Source organism: Pinus tabuliformis, chromosome 4_2 (genome assembly GCF_031772625.1).
Source record: "Pinus tabuliformis cultivar Carrire ecotype Pingquan chromosome 4_2, CPIR1, whole genome shotgun sequence".
Taxonomy (NCBI): Eukaryota; Viridiplantae; Streptophyta; class Pinopsida; order Pinales; family Pinaceae; genus Pinus; species Pinus tabuliformis.
The window spans coordinates 420,456,170-420,474,938 of NC_142304.1; the positions used below are offsets into that span (position 1 = coordinate 420,456,170).

The 18,769-nt window shown below is 36.0% G+C and overlaps 1 protein-coding gene across 1 annotated transcript in view; it reads right to left on the reverse strand.

Moving 5' to 3' along the window:
- The window catches only part of LOC149169737 (uncharacterized), a 62,631-nt gene that overhangs the window by 28,652 nt on the left and 15,210 nt on the right, over positions 1-18,769 (reverse strand). The window contains exons 2-4 of the mRNA XM_089425314.1: positions 11,374-11,465; positions 7,380-7,483; positions 6,788-6,883 (exon numbers count right to left, since the gene is read on the reverse strand). Of these exons, the coding sequence (XP_089281440.1) occupies positions 6,788-6,883; positions 7,380-7,483; positions 11,374-11,465 (292 nt within the window). The remainder of the gene's footprint in view (positions 1-6,787; positions 6,884-7,379; positions 7,484-11,373; positions 11,466-18,769) is intronic.

Here is an 18,769-nt window from a genome sequence, read left to right on the forward strand (position 1 = left end):
GTGTTTGCAAGCTCCAAAATTTCATCTAAAACAGGTCATCGTGGAATTTTCGCTATATCCTTTTTGCTACGAAGTTTAAGAAGGTAAAAAAAAAACCCATTTGAGAAGAAATTGGTCTAAACTCAGGTCTGAATTTCAGATCTTGTCTCGCTATAGTTTCTGATATATGATTTAAGGAAGTTAGGGTTTTTGCAGACTCCCGAATTACATCCTAAACATGTGACCTTGGGAAAATCATCATAACTTTCTCTCTGATCATCAGATTGAAATTTCGTCAAAAGTTAGAGAAAGAGGACAGAATTTGCTTCTTCTTTTTTTCGGTATAATTTTCAGAACCTAAGGTTGAAACAGTGACACGTGGTACGTCATACAAGTTCGCTCTACTGAACTATTCTATAATTAGGTCATCATGGGGGATTGGGAATAAATCTTTCTTCGGGAATCCAATTGCGATCATACTTGCGGAGTTAGAAAGAGGACTCAGAGGGATATTATAGGCCAAAATTTCAGAACTTAAAGATCCGTAATTACAGTTATAGTCATTTCAAGATTGAGCTCCTAAAATCAAGAAAAAGCGAGATGAGGAAGTTTGATGGCAAGGATCTGGTAAATTGGATACTACAGATGGAGAAATATTTTGATCTACATGGTGTACCATTGTTACAAAAGGTACATATTGCATCTAATTTGCTAGAACCGAATCAATTTTTATGGTATAAAGGGCTTTGTTCTCATAAACCACTTGTCATGAGGTCAATTTTCACAGAGGAAATGATAGCACATTATGAGGATACAAAGAGCAACACCTTCTTTAGCCAATTGATAAATCTCAAACAAAAGGGTTCAATGGCCACATTAATGACTTTCAAAAATTGAATATAAGGCTAAATGATATTCTAGAGAAGCAAAAGATAAATAGTTTTATCTATGCCATGGAAGCTGATATCGACGGTATGAAAGCATATTGGAAGAAAGGCATGGAAGATTTGAAGAAAGACATGGAAGGTTTGAAGGAAGGTGGGACAAAAATGCTACAAGAAAGGCCTTCTAATGATGAAAATGATCAAGAAATGTCAAAAGAAGAGGATATACACTGGGAACCAACCCTAGAGAAAGAACAAATGAATTTGACCATATCTTGTATTGCAATGGTAGGAATTACCACTCCTCAAACTCTCAAGATAGAAGGACATATCAAGAAGAAGAAGGTTCAAGTAGTGAAATATCAGGAAGAAAAGCATCAAGAAACATCAAATGAAAAGGATAGTCTTAAGGAACCAACCCCAGAGAAAGAAGAAATGAATTTGACCATATCTTGTAATGCATTGGTCAGAATTACCACTCCTCAAACTATAAAGGTAGAAGGACATATCAAGAAGAAAACGGTAATAGTGTTGATTGATTCGATTAGTACCCATAATTTTATTCATTGTAAGATAGCAAGGAATTGAATTTCTTCCTATATCCAGCACCAGAGTGTCAAGTGACAATTATAGGTGGAGGAACCATAAATTGCTCTGGAAAGTGCCATAATACCAAGCTATCCATGGGAGAATATGTTTTGAATAGCCCAATGCTTTCCATTCCAATGGGTGGTGCTGATGTTGTACTAGGAGTCCAATGGATACAATCCTTGGGTACAATAGCTTTTAATTTTCAAGAACTTTTCATGAAATTTTCTTCGGAAGGAAAGGAAGTTGAATTAAAGGGTATCACAGGGAAACCAGGAAATATTATTAACTCTAACGGAATGACAAAGCTTCTAAAGAAAGAACAAAGAGGTGTAATTGCACAATTATGTTCACTAATGGTTCCCACATCGAAATCATCCATTTCTTCAGATCTCCAAAAAGTCTTGGACAATCATTCCAAGGTATTTGAGACTCCCAAAGGTTTCCCACGTATTCGTGATCATGATCATGCTATTCGTTTGATTCCAGGAAGTGTTCCTCCAAACATTAGGCCTTATAGATATCCATATGCCCAAAGGAGTAAAATTGAACATATGGTTGCAAAAATGGTAGAGGTTGGTATAATTATCCAACCAAATTTGATAAACAAAGTAAGGGATGAATGGAAGAATGGCGAAGCAGGGTGGGAACTCATTCAAAAGTTGTTGAAGATCCCAGTTCCAACAATATTTCCAGAACTTGACAAGGAAGAAAAAATCATATTGGAACCTGAAGCATTCACAGAACCGAGAAGTCGACAACTATGAAATTGATAAATTTCAGAGTATCTCATCAAGTGGAAGAACTTACCCGCTGAAGATTCCACATGGAAGGATGATAATTTTATACGTAAGCATCCAGAACTACTCAAGCATTGAGGACAAGACTTTTTGAAGGAGAGGGGCATGTTAGGTCCCTATACTACTAGTGTAACCCCTTATTATTATTAGTGAAACCCTCTTATTATATTGTTGTGCCCATTAGTACCCATATTGTTATTATTGTGCCCCATAGAAGCCACTATTGTTATTGTTGTGCCCTTACATTATTATTGTTATGTCAGCTCTGATTATATTATGACCCCTCAGACTCCTATATATAGAAAGGAGGTCTTGTCATTTGTATCATCCAAGAATCGTTCATTTGTGTAATGTAAAAGAGGTTGCCCCCCTTGAAGAGGTTGAATTCTAAAGAATTTATCTATCTTTTATATCTTTTTGTGAGCTGGTTTCATAACACTTGCTAAAATATTTGGCCCCCTTGAGCTGGTCTAGAAGGTCATCAATCCATGGGATTGGGTGCCTATTTTGGACAGTGATCTTGTTTAACGTCCGATAGTTAATAAAAAGTCTCTAGGTTCCTGTCCTTCTTCTATACCAATACAATTGGGCTCCCATAGGGTGATGAGCTTGGCCTAATGTGACCTTTCTGCAACAAGTCCTGAATCTGCCTCTTGATCTCATCGTTCTCCAGAACAGAGCATCTATAGATTGGTCCATCAGGTAGCGGTGCGCTTGGGGTCAAATTGATGGAGTTCTTGACATGGAAATGCATAGGTACCCTTGTAGGTGAGGCGAAAATATCCTTGTACTCCTCCATGACCTTGTCCATCTGCTGCTTCTATGCGGAGAAGCCTTGTTTGAAATCTGTGGCTACAACCTTCTTCTTATCCTGAGGGCGAATCATAAGGAAAACAAATTTTTTGGTTTGGGAAATGATTGCATTGCTTTGCAGTGATCAAAGAGATAGCGGTAAGCAGGGCTACCTCCAATATCATGTACAACTTATTGCCCAAAGTAATAATCACAGAGTGAGGTCTATACTCATATACAACATGCTACTTCCACAAGTATGGTTGTCCTAATAATACATCACAAACTTCAAGAGGAGAAACATCACATAGTACCTCATTCGTGAAGGGCTTGATGTTGTAGGGAAGGTGACACTATTGGTTGACACTGAGATCTTGTCCTTGGTGAAGCCACCCGATGGTGTACAACTGCGGATGTGTTGTAGTCGGTAGGCCTAGCCACTTCACGACGTCTGCGGAAATGAGGTTCTTTTGGCTCTCACTGTCGACAATGAACTGCGGTGGAGAACCCTTCACCCACATCTGTGAGTGGAAGAGGAATTCCCCCTCCTCCGAATCTCCTGGCTCATTCTTTTATATCTTGGTGGTGGCCACTATTGAACTGGGATCCATGTCAATGATCTGCTTCCCTTTTTCATTCCCCTTGTTGGGTTATGACTTAGAGTCATAACATGCGTCTGATTCATAAGCCTTCAAGTCAGCTAGCGGTGACTGCTTGGCCCGACGCTCACTTGTGTTGTGAGTGGAGCTATTATGGAACTCACACAATTTTCCCGTGTCCTTATTTGTCTTTGTGGTGTTGTTCTTTTCTTGCGGCTTCAACGGGTTGTCTTGGGTCACCCCACCTTGGATTTGTGCTTTTCTGTTTGGTTTGGGGGTTCCTTTTTCTTGCTTTGGGTTCACAGATCCAAAGTCTTGCTTCTTCTGTTGAAACTTTGCTCAATATTTACAGCATATTGGTACGCCGTGTCAAGCGACGAGATGTCCAAGAACTCCATCTCGTCCTGGATGTACTTGTGTAGACAGTCGCGGTACTTGGGTACCAATTGCTGCTCAGAATCCTTGATACCCAACTTTGTATGAACGGTATGGAAAATATTTGTGAACTCTAGCACATCTTGGTCCCTTCCCTGCTGTAGCATGGTCCACTTTATGTATTTATCTTCATAGCTCCCGACAGGGTAATATTGTTCCTTGATGGCATCTTGGAAATAATTCCAAGTGGGTGCAACTGAAAATAGTGAGGATTCCCTCTCGTCCTTTTGTTCATAGTAGGTTTCCCACTAGTCCTTGATGTGTGGGGAGGCTTTGGGAAGTGCAAAAGTAATCTTTTTCCAATTGGAAAAGTCATGAAATAAAAAATATCCTTCCAACAGATTTAACCATTTATCTACGACGTCTGCATCTATCTGGCCCTCAAATATAGGAATATCAAAGTTAACTTGTACCTTAAAAGGAGTGGCACCTCCAAAGTGGTTGTTGGATGAATATTTGTCTCATGTGGGTAGCCATCGAAGGATCTGGGAAAAGTTATCCATCATCACATTCCTCTGTCGCTCGAGGGCTTCCTTGAGCAATATTTTAAAAGGATCTCCTGCCCCCTCATCTTTCTTTTCTTTCACCATGGGAGGTCGTCAAGGTTTGTGTGGCTGGTCTTGCGAAGGCTCAACCAGCTCGAGCCATAACTCCTTATAACCTGACCTCACTGGGGACATGAAAAGAAAAATAAAGAAAGAGCTGACCGCTCTGATACCATTGATTCAAACTTAAATAGGAACACAACAAATTACAAATATAACCATAAATACAGAGATGCAACAGAAATAATACTTCATTTCATTAATATCAAAATACTAAAATATGCTTAGAAACATAATGGAAATAAACTTGCTAGATACATGCCTCTCAACTGTGTTACAATGAGGCTCAAGGGAATATTTATTGTTGAACAATAAGGGAAAGCCATAAATAACCAAAACCCTAACCCCAGGAGATGGAACGCCAAGATTTTGTGGGCCCCGTTGTGGTTAGTTGGGTAACCAACTTCCCGGGGTCGTAACTTGGCCATATTATCTTTGTTTGGCACGTAGATACCTTGTTGGAAAGGTCTCTCTGAGTACTATAGGATTTGTAGCATGCCCCTACCTAAGGCTATGAGCCTATTGTGAACCTCAAAAAATGCCGTTTAGGGGGTAAAAAACTGCTCCAGAAGTTCAGGACCCAAAAAACTACTAAAAATAGTAAATGCTGCAATAAACAAGGAAACATATGAAACTGAATGGAGGTCTAGGTGGAACAGGTGGGTGGCCACCAATATCCACTTGGATCACATTAAAACAACATGTTTAACATGTTTTTTTAATGTATCTTCAACTTTTATCAACGTGGGTGTTCTCAAAAGTATGCATACTAGGTATTTGTTGGATGCAGAATTTAATTCAACATCTAACGAGCGTCTACACTTGATATTTGAGTAAAACTGTAAGGAGATAAGTAAAAAATACAATTAAAAAAATAGTTTTCTTAACTTTCCCTCCAATATATTTGCGTGTACCTCTTTTTAAATTCAAAGGATTTTGATTGGCTTACATATTATGTACGTGAAAATTTCATGGGCACTTTAAGGCTAAAATTTCCCTTAATGAAGTTTTTGAAAAATATAAAATTATCCAATGAAATAAAGAAATTTATGTTAAAAGTATGTAAAATGTGGGGATTGGTCAAATGCTTACAAAGTGTTTGATGCAAAGCCTAAATGAAATATGTTTTCATGGAATTAAATCCTTGTTGGCTATACTTAGCATGGGAGAGATGATGAGTCCCTTGAATGTTTTGGACAAATTCAATGAAAGAATATGAAGCCCGGTTACTTCATGTTCTCCCCTCTTCTAAAGGCATGCACAAATGTTCGTGATTTGGTACAAGGAAAGATATGTGCAATGAGGGAATTATGGAGATTCCATACAACTCTTTTCCCAAATGTGACACATGAGGATGTATGCTTATTACACAACTATATTTGAGAACATGCACTACTTTGAAGGCAAGACTATTTTGGATGTAGGCACAGGAAGTGGTAATTTGGCAATCTAGTATGCACAAGATGGTGCAAGGAAAGTTTATGTTGTTGAAGCAACCAAAATGTTAGAACATGTATGTCCACATGTAATCAGAAATGGTGTTAGCCGCATTGTTGATGGCAATTAAGGATTTATGGAGGATGTTGTCTTTCTTAAAATGTTGCTGTCATTATCTCAGAGTGGATGGAGTATTTCTGTATACATGAATCCATGTTTCGGTGATCCATAGACATGATCGATTTTTGAAGCTGACTATAATCATGGAATCTATGTGTACACTTAGTTCTCATTACTGTTGTTGTATTCACATGGTGGCCTTGTTGCATGCAATAGCTACATGTTACATGTTGATGAATGAACTCAAGCATTGGCTATAGTTTAGTTATTGATTTTGGATCATGAAGTTGAATTTGTGAATTGGAAATGTTAAGAGAGAGAATTCTCAAACCTTCAATTTATAAATTTTACATTGTGTTTCTTCTTTCACTTGTCCAATTCACTAGGGCTAAATTGCCCCACAACCCCTAAATTGGAGACAAATATGGTCTTTAAGCATCAATTCTTGGTCTACATTAGTCCAAACAATACCATATGAGGGCTCTTAAGAGGAATCGATCTATTTGGGAGTGTCCAAATGCTGGAAGAGAAAGTTTATTCATATTTACACGAAAAAGATTGTACACATTCTCTTTGATGTTCTGTCTTTGAAGCATCATACCAAGAGAGGAAACATCATTTAGGACTTGCAATTGAAAAGCACTCTGAGAACTAATTTGGATTTTTCTGAGGTAATATGGCTTGCTAACCATCGAAGCAAATTTTTGACAAGGCTTTGTTGATGAACTCCAAAAATATAATTGTCCAATGACAATAAACATTTTGTCACATTTTTAATAGTAATAACACAATTTCTTGCCACCTTTGAAGGGTTATGGAAAATAAATAACATACTTTATTCACATTGAAATTGAAAATCATTCTGAGAACTAATTTGGATTTTTCTGAGGTAATATGGCTAGCTAGCCATCGAAGGAAAACACTTTGTTCACATTGCAATTGAAAAGCACTCTGAGAACTAACTTGGATTTTTCTGAGGTAATATGGCTTGCCAACCATCGAAGAAATTTTTTGATGAGGCTTTGCTGTTGAAGTCCAGAAATATAATTTTCCAATGACATGCACATTTTGTCACATTTTTAATAGTAATAACATAATTTCTTGCCACCTTTAAAGAGTTATGGAAAATAAATGACATACTCTATTCACATTGCAATTGAAAAGAACTCTGAGAACTAATTTGGATTTTTTTGAGGTAATATGGCTTGCCAACCATCGAAAGAAAACATTGTCAAAATGATTCACTATAGGTTGTTGAATAGGTGACACTCACACATCATCTGGAATAAATAATCTAGAAATCTTCAAAGAAAGTATTCTTGCAACTTTTGAGATGGCATGGTGATAATTAGGGTTGCAACATTATTTCACTAGATCCACTATCTTGTAGCTAGTTAAGTGTTATGAAACTAGCTCACAAAAAGATAGAAAAGATAGATCAACGCCTTAGAAATAAACCTCTTCGAGGGGGAAACCTCCTTTACATTACACAAATGAAAAGTTCTTCAATGTTACAAATGACAAGACCTCCTTTCTATATATAGGAGCCTAAGGGGTCATAACATAATCAGAGCCGACATAACAATAATAATGTAAGGGCACAATAATAACAATAGTGGGCTTCTATGGGGCAATATAATAACAATATGGGGACTACATGGGCACAACAATATAATAAGGGGGTTGTACTAATAACAATAAGGGGTTACACTAGTAGTATAGGGACCTAACATGCCCCTCTCCTTCAAAAAGTGTTGTCCTCAATGCTTGAGTAGTTCTTGATGATTCTGTATAAATTCTTGTCCTCCCATGTGGAATCTTTAGAGGGTAAGTTCTTCCACTTGATGAGATACTTTGAAATTGATATATTTCGTAGCTTTCGATTTCTTGGTTCTATGACTACTTCAGGTTCCAATATAATTTTTCCTTCCTTGTCAAGTTCTCGCAATACTGTTTGAACTGGGATCTTCTGCAACTTTTGAATGAGTTCCCACTCCTTTGAGCATATGGATATATGTAAGGCCTGATGTTTTGAGGAACACTTCGTGGAATCAAATGAATAGAATGATCATGATCACGAATAGGTGGGAGGCCTTTGGGAGTCTCAAATACCTTGGAATGATTGTCCAAAACGTTTTGGAGTTCTGGAGAAATACATGATTTCGATGTGGGATCCTCTAGTGAACATAATTGTGCAATTACACCCCATTGTTTTTATTTAGAAGCTTTGTCATGCTATTAGAGTTGATTATCTTTCTAGGTTTTCCTTCGATACCCCTCAATTCAACTTCCTTTCCTTCCCAAAAAAATTTCATGAAAAGTTCTTGAAAATTAAAAGCTATTGTACCCAAGGATTGTAGCCATTGGACTCCTAGTACAACATCAACACCTCCCATTAGAATGGAAAGCATTGGGCTATTCAATACATATTCTCCCATGGATAGCTTGATATTATGGCACTTTCCAAGGCAATTTATGGTTCCTCCACTTGCAACCATCACTTGACACTCTGGTGCTGGATATAGGAAGCAATGCAATTCTTTGCTATCTTACAATGAATAAAATTGTGGTTACTTATTGAATCAATCAACACTATTACATTTTTCTTCTTGATATATCCTTCTATTTTGATAGTTTGAGGAGTGGTAATTCCAGCCAATGCATTACAAGATATGGTCGGATTCATTTCTTCTTTATCTAGGTTTTGTTTCTGGAGTATATCCTCTTCTTTTGACATTTCTTGTTCCTTTTCTTCCTCCTCTTCACAATCTATGTAGAATAATTTCTTCTCAGCACACTTATGACCTTTAGTGTATTTTCTATCACGACTGTAACAAAGCCCTTTTGCTCTTTTTTCTTCCAATTGTTGTGGTGTCAACCTTATAGGTTGTGGAAGGCTAGGGGCAACAACACTTCCATGTTAATAGTTGTGAGTGGTAGGCTTCCTGGTTGCCATACTTTTGCTTTCCATTTTTCCTGCTAACCTGAATGCCTTCTCCAATGAATCGGGTTCCCCAAGGCGAACCTCATGTTGGATACTATCCTTTAAAGTCCCTATGAACACATCAATCCTATGCTCCTCTGGAATATCTTTTACCCTTATGTTCAATTTTTGGAAGTCCTCAATGTGCTCCATCATTGAGCCCTTTTGTTTGAGACTTATAAATTGGCTAAAAAAGGTGTTGCTTTTTGTATCCTCATAATGTGTTGTTTATTTTGTAAAAATTGCCCAAGCGACAATTTTTTTACGAGAGCAAAGCCATCAATACCATACAAACTGATTTGGTTCCAAATGTAAAGTTGCAATACGTATCTTTTTTGTGTTTTGCACATTATGGAGATCGAAAAATTGCTCTAGCTGTGGTATCCATGTTGCGGTATCCTTGCAATAAAACTTCCTCATATCGATTTTTGGAATATTGTGGGTCTTCAATCCAACATTAGAGTCTATGAAATCACGATTAACATTTCTTTTGTTCTCATCATGAGTTTCCTTTACTACCCTTTCACCATTAGTGACCATTTCTTGTATCAACTTATTCAAATTTATCTTCAATTCTTCCATCTTATCATCCATGCCATTCATCTTAGCTTCCATCATAACGTCCATGCCATTCATCTTAGCTTCCACGCCATTCATCTTGGCTTCATTTACCTTTAGTGAGAGTGAAATTTGTTGTAATTGGTCTTGTAATTTTGATATATCATGTTGCATTTCTTCCTCTTCTTCACGAGTCATGCTAGAGCTTTCAGGTTGCTTACTAGGTGTTTCCATTTTCTTTTTTCAGGGCATTAATTAATGCTAATAATTCTTCACTATTCCCTTTGAATTCCTTCAAACTAATTTTTCAAACCAATCTTATGCAAAATTAAAAAAGAATTACACACCTTGTTTCACTTTGTAGGAGGTTGATATTGAATCTGATGTATCTCTGTAATTTTAGATCATCCGTTTTGAAATTGTGACCTATAGTAGCCCTCTGCATCCTCTTTCCAATGCCACCAGTCTGATCAAATTTAGATTCTCCAAGAAAGAGTTATGGACAATCTCCCAAGATGACCTGATTATATACCTTTTCAAAAGAGCGAACTTGTATGAAGTGCCACGTGTCACTGTTTTGACCTTCGGGTCTAAAAAATATACACAAGAAGCTACAATCCATCCTTTTTCTGTAACTTCTTATGAAATTTCAATCTGATTCTCAAAACAAAAGTTATGACGATTTTCCCAAGGTCACCTGTTTAGGATGTAATTCGGGAGCCTACAAAAACCCTAAATGTCTCAGATTATATCTCCGAAAATATAGCGACACAAGATCTGAAATTCAGATGTGAGGTTCAGACCAATTTCTTCTCAAATGGGTTTTTTTTTAGCTTCTGAAACTTCGTAGTGAAAATGCCACGATGACCTGTTTGGAGCAGCGAAAACCCTAGAATCCAAAGCTCTGAACCAAATGTTATGATACCAGCTCACAAAAAGATAGAAAAGATAGATCAAAGCCTTAGAAATAAGCCTCTTCGAGGGGGAAACCTCCTTTACATTACACAAATGAACAATTCTTCGATGATACAAATGACAAGACCTCCTTTCTATATATAGGAGTCTAAGGGGTCATAATATAATCAGAGCCGAAATAACAATAATAATGTAAGGGCACAATAATAACAATAGTGGGCTTCTATGGGACACAATACTAACAATATGGGGACTGCATGGGCACAACAATATAATAAGGGGGTTGTACTAATAACAACGAGGGTTTACATTAGTAGTATAGGGACCTAACATTAAGCGTTTACTCTCATTAATTTGTTGTTCAACCTATTTCATGATCTTAACATGACTAGAGCCTTCAATGAGATTCGATGGTTGAGAAGAACAAATCAAAGGAAGAATCTCATTTTCACCCTCACTTGTCATGATATGTTGAACGTCTAAAAATCAATAATTTGCAATTTTTGTATTCAAATAAGCCATATGTTGACTTTGTCGGACTTCCTAATAAGGATATGAAACATTGTCTCTAGTTATGGACAACAAATCACATTGTCCAGATATGGTGCAAGTGAGATCCAACATTTAACTTCCATTCCACTTACTATATATGTCGCTGCTTAAAAAAATTGAAAGCACAAAGCCTTGATAATACTGGAACAACTGAATTTCGAAAGAAAGGGTGTAAGGGAGAAGGAGAAATCAATGGATTCAATGCATAAGGAGAAACACTAGGGAAGAAGGAAGAAGAATAAGATTTATTTCCTCTTCCTTTTGGATTGCATCTTGGATCAATTTAAATGGATGGTTTTGAATCTCTGGCATTTGGATTTGCCTTTGCTTTTGGCATTGATGGTAATATTACCAAACAATGGAATGCATCTCATTTATGTTAGAGGTGAGTGTAGACCTATGGAACAATCATCCCTAGTTGTAGCTCCAGGTTTCTGTTGTTTATGCTTGAGCTGCTGAGTAGAATTACAATTATTTTGATAACAAATTGGGCCTTGGAGGGCAATATGGGTGGTGGGCCATGGAGGTATTCTTGATTAGGGCACTTATTTCAGGCTGAAGGAGTTAAGGATATATCTAAATATTTATCATTCTGTATGCATTTTCCACTTCATAGTTGCAATCACCATAACAGTCTACCTAGAAGATATGAGGAAGGCACCTGCTTGTTTAAGAGGATTTATACCTAAATGTTTAGCATCATGAGAATTCCTCTGATCTTTGTAATCAAAATAGATATAGTAAACAATTGTCTTGAGGGATTACATATAGTAAATATTGAATCTCTAATTGATGAATCCTATTTTATAGTTCATATATACTACAAAAAAAATTGCTTGTTCTACTAAATAAGGGATTTTTTTCTCATGGCATTCAATTTCTAATGTAACTCTTTATTGCTACAAAAACAATGATTTTGTAGAATTAGAACATTTTGTAGTCTGAAATTATTGTGGTTTATTTACATCAAATTTATTGGGACTGTCCCCACTTTATTTAGAGGTTGTAAGGAGGATGATATTATATAGACAAGTAGTGGCAGACTTAGATGATAATATATTTCCACACAAGTCAACAAAGAAACACAACAATGAAGGAAGAATATATGGGAGACTCAATGCATAAGATCATTGGAGGACTATGGCATAAATGGGGAATCCTATCCCTGAGATAGGACATCCCTAAAATGATGCACACATTATGGTTACCAAATGGGAAAGTAGTAACAAAAAGCACAAAAAAGAAAACAAGCGCAATATGTTGAAGATTTGAACCCACAAGAAGAGTTTAGAGTGCAAGAATATAGTAAAATTAACATTCCCCTCAGATTTTTTTATCCAAATTTGAAAATGCATCCCACCTCACACTATAATCCTCTAGTCACATAGATCTATAATATTATGGTCATTCTTTGAAAAAAGTCAATATCAATATCATTGGGATAGAACAAGTTCCAAGTTTGATGACTTTCATGTTAGCAAACCTATAGAAATGAAACATGTCAAAATATTCCAGTAAGAAGAGTATGCTTGATTGTGGCTAAAAATATTTCATAGAGGCATCACCTGAGATTCTTTCAAAAGCCTACAATGATGAACAAGCAAAGAATGGAGTTGAGGAAAGCATGATTAAAACTTATAAACATCTTTTGGAAAATAGTGTGTCTTTACAAGAAAAGGACCAGGAGAAAAAAGAAAATGGCTCGACTAAAGAAGAGTGTCCCAGTGAGAATTTAATTAGAACTAGTAGAAAAGGGTTAACATTTGTAGATGATGAGTCATACAATCAGGTTAAATATTCAAAAGGGGTTATGGCTAGTTTAGGGATTGACTCCTCCCCTATAGAAGCCTCTAATGCATCATGTAGCCACATTGATAATACTTCATCTGACATAAAGTTTACTATTGAAAAGGGAAGCACCCCAAAATGTAGCAAAAAAATGTTGATATATTCATGTTGGTGAATCCATCAACCTTGTTTTCTTTGAATATGATCAAAATTAGAATGCTTCACTTGTTAATCCAGTGGGGAACTTTTCCATGATGTGACATGCAGCTCAGGTTAAAGCAATTTGGAGAAGTGCTTGGAGGCTATTCTTGATGTGAATCAAAATGAATCAATGGATTTGAAAGGAATTGGGAGTCAAGTGTCTCATGTTCTTGAAAAACTATCTTCTGTTGAGGGTTGTCAAGACCAAGAAAATTAAAGAAAATATACATCAATAATATCTCTTTTACCAAAAAAATACATTGAAAACCTGGTCAAAGCTACTTCTTCCCCATAAGGAAAATACATTCTTCTTCTTTCTCATACTAGGGATGAAACTGAAGGATGTAACTTTGGGACGACCTCCCTTCAAGGAACTACTCAATCTCCAGTACCAACAAATCGACCTATGAATGGTACATCACAATAAGAATTACAAGTAAATTACCCCTATATTACATCAAAGTATGAAATCAAGCACACTAATCAAATTAATATGAAATTTGAAAGGAATGTTAAAGAATATAATACCTTCATTGGTATCAAAGTGTAGGATGAAGGAAAGACATCATTTTTTCTTTATATGGGAATTGGTATATGCCAATACCTGAGTCAAGTCCTAGAACTAACTAAATTATGGTGCAAGTTTCACAATTGGTTATTCTTGAAGAGAATATTATTTTGGAAGCAAAAAAAATTGAGCAAGTGGTTCATGATGTAACCATAGAAGTGCTAGAGAAAGAGATATAAGAGATTGGAAAAGACAAAGGAAAGTTTGAGGCCATGAAAGTTAGTTTATAAGTTGGGATCTCATTAGAACCTGATAAAGATCTCCAGTAATAGATAAAGATGATAATCATTTTCATATTTGTTTGTTCCTTCCAAATGTTGATGGGTATTCTACTAAAAAAAATAATCTTGACCAGTTTGTGAAAATGTCTTTTGTTTCCAATGAGGGGATGATAAAGTGGAAAATGTTGGCACTAAATCTAGAGATTTAGAAGTCAATTATATGTCTCAAATTGGTGATACATTCTCATTTGAAATTGGAACAAAGAATTTTCCCATTGGAGATGGTATTTATCACTTAGTCAATTTCACCCGGTATGGTGAGATAGACAAAAAATTTGGATGCTAAAAACCCTTTCAAACTAGCCAATCATGTGAAGTGATACAGAAAAAGGCTTTTACAACATGCTAAATTCTTTCCACCCAGACATTCTTTACAAAAATATTAGTAAATATCATATTATGTTTCTTATCATGTATGCTAAGATGAACTACCAAAATAATTACAGGTCATCTACTCGAGTAAATAAGAATAGAAAACACTTTTCTAAATATCTATACCCCTCAAGGTGCCTCAAATGTTTTCAAAACAACTTTTTGGTGTAACCTGTTAAGAAAATCTCATTAACTCACAACATTTCGCCAATCTACAACTCTTAACTATGGCCAATACTTCCTAAAATTAGTAAGTTTAACCAAATGAATGTCTTATTGTATCATATCCTCCTCACTCACATAGAACAACACTCTTTGGATGAATGCCCTCAAAAGTACCTAGAAATGGTTGAAAGTGAATTCGGAAAGACACTAGAAATATTGCATGATTCATGTCCAATCAAAAGCAATTTCCGAAAACCAACACAACACATTCAAAAGAAGAATTCAACTCTTAGAATATGATTACATAAAGGACTCAAACCCACTATTTAAGCAACAAGGAGAAGAGAAAAAACTTACTCTGTAACTTAGCTAGAACCTTCAACGGATTTATGATTCAAGGGTAACTTCCATGATCATTATTCAGACAAGTCCCAACCATTATGTCATTGGGATGAGTTTTCATCCACTGCCTATTATGACCAACTAGGCATCTTCAACAACTTATTTCCCCTCATCAAACTCTTGAAGAAGATGAAACCTGCTCCAAGGTCCATAAACAATGCATGTTCTCAAATGAGTAACCTTGATGCACAAATCATTTGGTCTTTACATAGTGTCATTTACATTATAAAAGATTTATTCCTTTCTATATTATTTATGTAGATTCTCATGTTATATATTAAAAATAAATAACATGTGGTGGTTGATAATATCTTCAGAAAGAGATCCAAAACTAAATCATTAACACGTCCAGGGATGTTGGTTTGCAAGGATTCAGAATATTGCCAAACATATCCCTCACGGTTGCTGATTGGTATTGTCTTGAAAGAGAAAGGCATTTAAAAATGATATAAGACAAAATATAAATTTATCATTTGCAAAGTCGTTTGGTACAAAAAGGTGTAGTGAGCATTAAAGCACCTCTCCAATATGAATAAGAAAAACAAAAAACACTTATCCAACTCCAGGATAAATTCGCTGCTAAAAGATTGGAATGTGGATCTAGAATTGTGCTTACATTATCGAACATGCTTACTACCATATATGTGTCATCTAGTGTCTATAAAAGAAAATGCATCCAAATAAAAAAACAATTCTTGCTTCTATTATAGTCCTGAAAAAAGAGAATGCACCATAAATCTTCAAAGACTACAACTCAAAAGTCTATCCTAAAGATCATGCTAATTCTACTACATAGAAGGACATGCTAGAGAGAGTGTGTCAGTTGAAGGGTAGACTATAAAAATCCAATACGTATGAGGGTGCCACTCAAATCAACTAGCGTCAGGTAGGCAGAGGGGAGTGTAATAAGATATCACAAAGGAAATGTGATTATGAATTTTAGCCATGGACTTAGACAAGCTTCCAATGATAAGGAAAAAATATTATCTCTAATCACAAGGCTTAGGTTTGTTTAAAAATTCAAAAAATTTAGACAAGATAATCTTGGAAATGATATGAAATAATTTTATTTATAAAAATGTCTATGAGATCATCAATCTATGGGATAAGAGGATTACATAGTAAGACAATTTTTTTTCCAAATCTAGATACAAAAATCTTAGAGGAAACATAAATCTAAAATCAAAGTTAAATGACAACTAGCATTTCAAAGATGGATATACCCTTATATGTTTAATAATTAAAAAAATAAAACAAAAATAGAGAGGTTTGAAAATGATATGAAATGATTGATTTTATAAAAATGTCCATTAGATCATCAATCTATGGGATGGGAGATTTACAACATGACAAAATTCATCTTTGAAATGTAGATGAAAAAATCTAAGAGGAAACCTGAAATCAACAGGCTTCATCCAATTGATTCTCTTTAGAAACACAAGGCATGGAAATTTCACAGTGAAATAATTTAATGGGAAATGAGACAAGCTTGATTTTTTACCTGGAACAATGTAGCCATAAGAGCCTGCAATGGAAGCCATACATTCTGGAGCTCATGAATCTGACAAAAGTTTTGCAAGGATGAAATTGGTTACATGGCAATCAAAATTGGAATCTAATAGAATGTTGTTGGACTTTACATCACGATGTATTATAATTGGGCATCAATCATGGTGAAAATAACATAGCCCTTTAACTGTCTCAGTGGAAATATTGTATTTGGTATACCATTGTAAATTCCCACCTTTTCTCCCATGCAATAACTCTCCTAGGCTTTAGTTTGGCATGTACTCATAAACAACTAGATTTATTTTTTGATTTGAGCAAAACCCCAACAATCTCACTCTATGTAGATGTCGAATCTTGCCCAATGTCTGAATATTTGGAGCAAATCCATGGTCATGAGAAGACCCTCGTCCAATCCCAGGCAACATCTTAACTGTAAATTCCTCCCTACTCCACATTGAACCCTTGTACACAAGCCTTACTCATCCCTTCCCTATAATATTCTCCTCTTTCAAACATTCCAGGACATCTTCACAGGTGAATTTTAGCCTTTGGAATGTTGTTAGCTTCCAAGATCTTGCAACATTACTCTTCTTCAAAGCCCTGGAGCATAATAGTAAACCTATGACCAAAACCATATTTATAGTCAAAGATAGCGGAGAACCCTTGACATGAGTGTGCTATGAATTGGAATGAACTATGTAAGATAGTAAACACAATTTTGTGGCATTTGAATCCTTGGTCATGGAAAAATTTCCTACAATACATTGATTTGGTAAATGTAAGGTTTTTTCACTAGAAATCAACGACACAAAATATTTTATGCCTAGATCGATAGAATGTGAACCCCCTTTCCTTCTCTAAGTTTAACAAAGGGGAGCCTACATTGAGATGGTTTGTTGAAACAACCCATTGAAAAATTGATGGCAGAGGATATATGTAGACCGACTCCTATTTTGAAACAACTAGGAGTATGCAAAACCAAAAATGGTAAGTTTATTTATAAATATGTATATTTCTGTAATTTATATATATAATATTCCCTCTTTTTGGCCTATGTATCTAGATTATTGCATATTTAGCTCATTAATTAAAAAATGAAATGGTTAAGACAATTGCATGGTAGTTTTTCCTTTTAGGCATTTTGGTATGAAAAATGAATTAAGAAAATTAAAAAAATTAAAAAATGTGCATGTTAAAATTTGATTTGATGTTACGTTGCTTGGTTGGATAGAATTAAAGGATACTTTGCTACATTCAAAATTCAAAAGTAAATATCTTTCCCTTCTCATAATCTATGTTGCTTCACTGAAGTAAAATATAAAAGTGCATCATGTATGTTTTCTTATTTATTAACAAATTCAATATATTTTTAAGTCTAGAAGACCATAAAAGTTTCACTTCATGAACTTCAAGAAATAAACAAACTTTACAAGCAATGTAACATAACAATAACTTTGGTAAGTTTATTTATATATATGTATATTTTCGTAGTGCATCCACTGATCCAATAAAGAAGTGTTCAAGGAAGTATAACCTTTCAGCCAAGCTATAACAACCTTTGAATTCCCTATCACTTGTAAGTTTAGATTGTTGAAGTGACACAATTAAAATGACTAACTTAAATAGTTAATTTGTATTATTGAAGTACTTGTTAGGTAATCATATTTTTGTTCCTATCTCGTGTACAAATACTGTGCTCTGCAACCTTCGGCTCTAAACCCTGAGGCCCGCATCTTGCGCGACCTGCAAGCAGTGAGCGCACTCGCCCTCTGTTGGTCTGACTCCTGCGGACTTTTTCATGCTGTGGTTGGGCTGATTCATGGATCGATCTGCTGGATTTTGACAGTCCCAATCCTGGGGATTGAGACTATGGAGGGGTTGGGCACTCCCCAGGCGGCTCTCCCGCCTCCTCCGCCGATATCGCCTTCTGAGGCCTTCAATCAGCTTTTGGCTGGAATCCCAAAGTAGAAAAATGTTGAAGCTGCGAAGTTTGTAAAAAAACTGGACGATATTTCGGTGATCTCCCTTCCTCCAGAAACCCCGATCCAAGTTGCTCTGTCTTTAGCTGAACGGGCTCTCATCGGCCAGTTCACTGGGCTATGGCCGTCTCCAAAATCCACTGAGAGCTGGGTCATCAGAAACTGGGCGCCGTTGATCAAAGAAAGTGTCACCTCCTACTTTCTGGGGAGAGGATACTTCCTCTTCGAATTCACATCAAAGGACGACAAAGATCTGA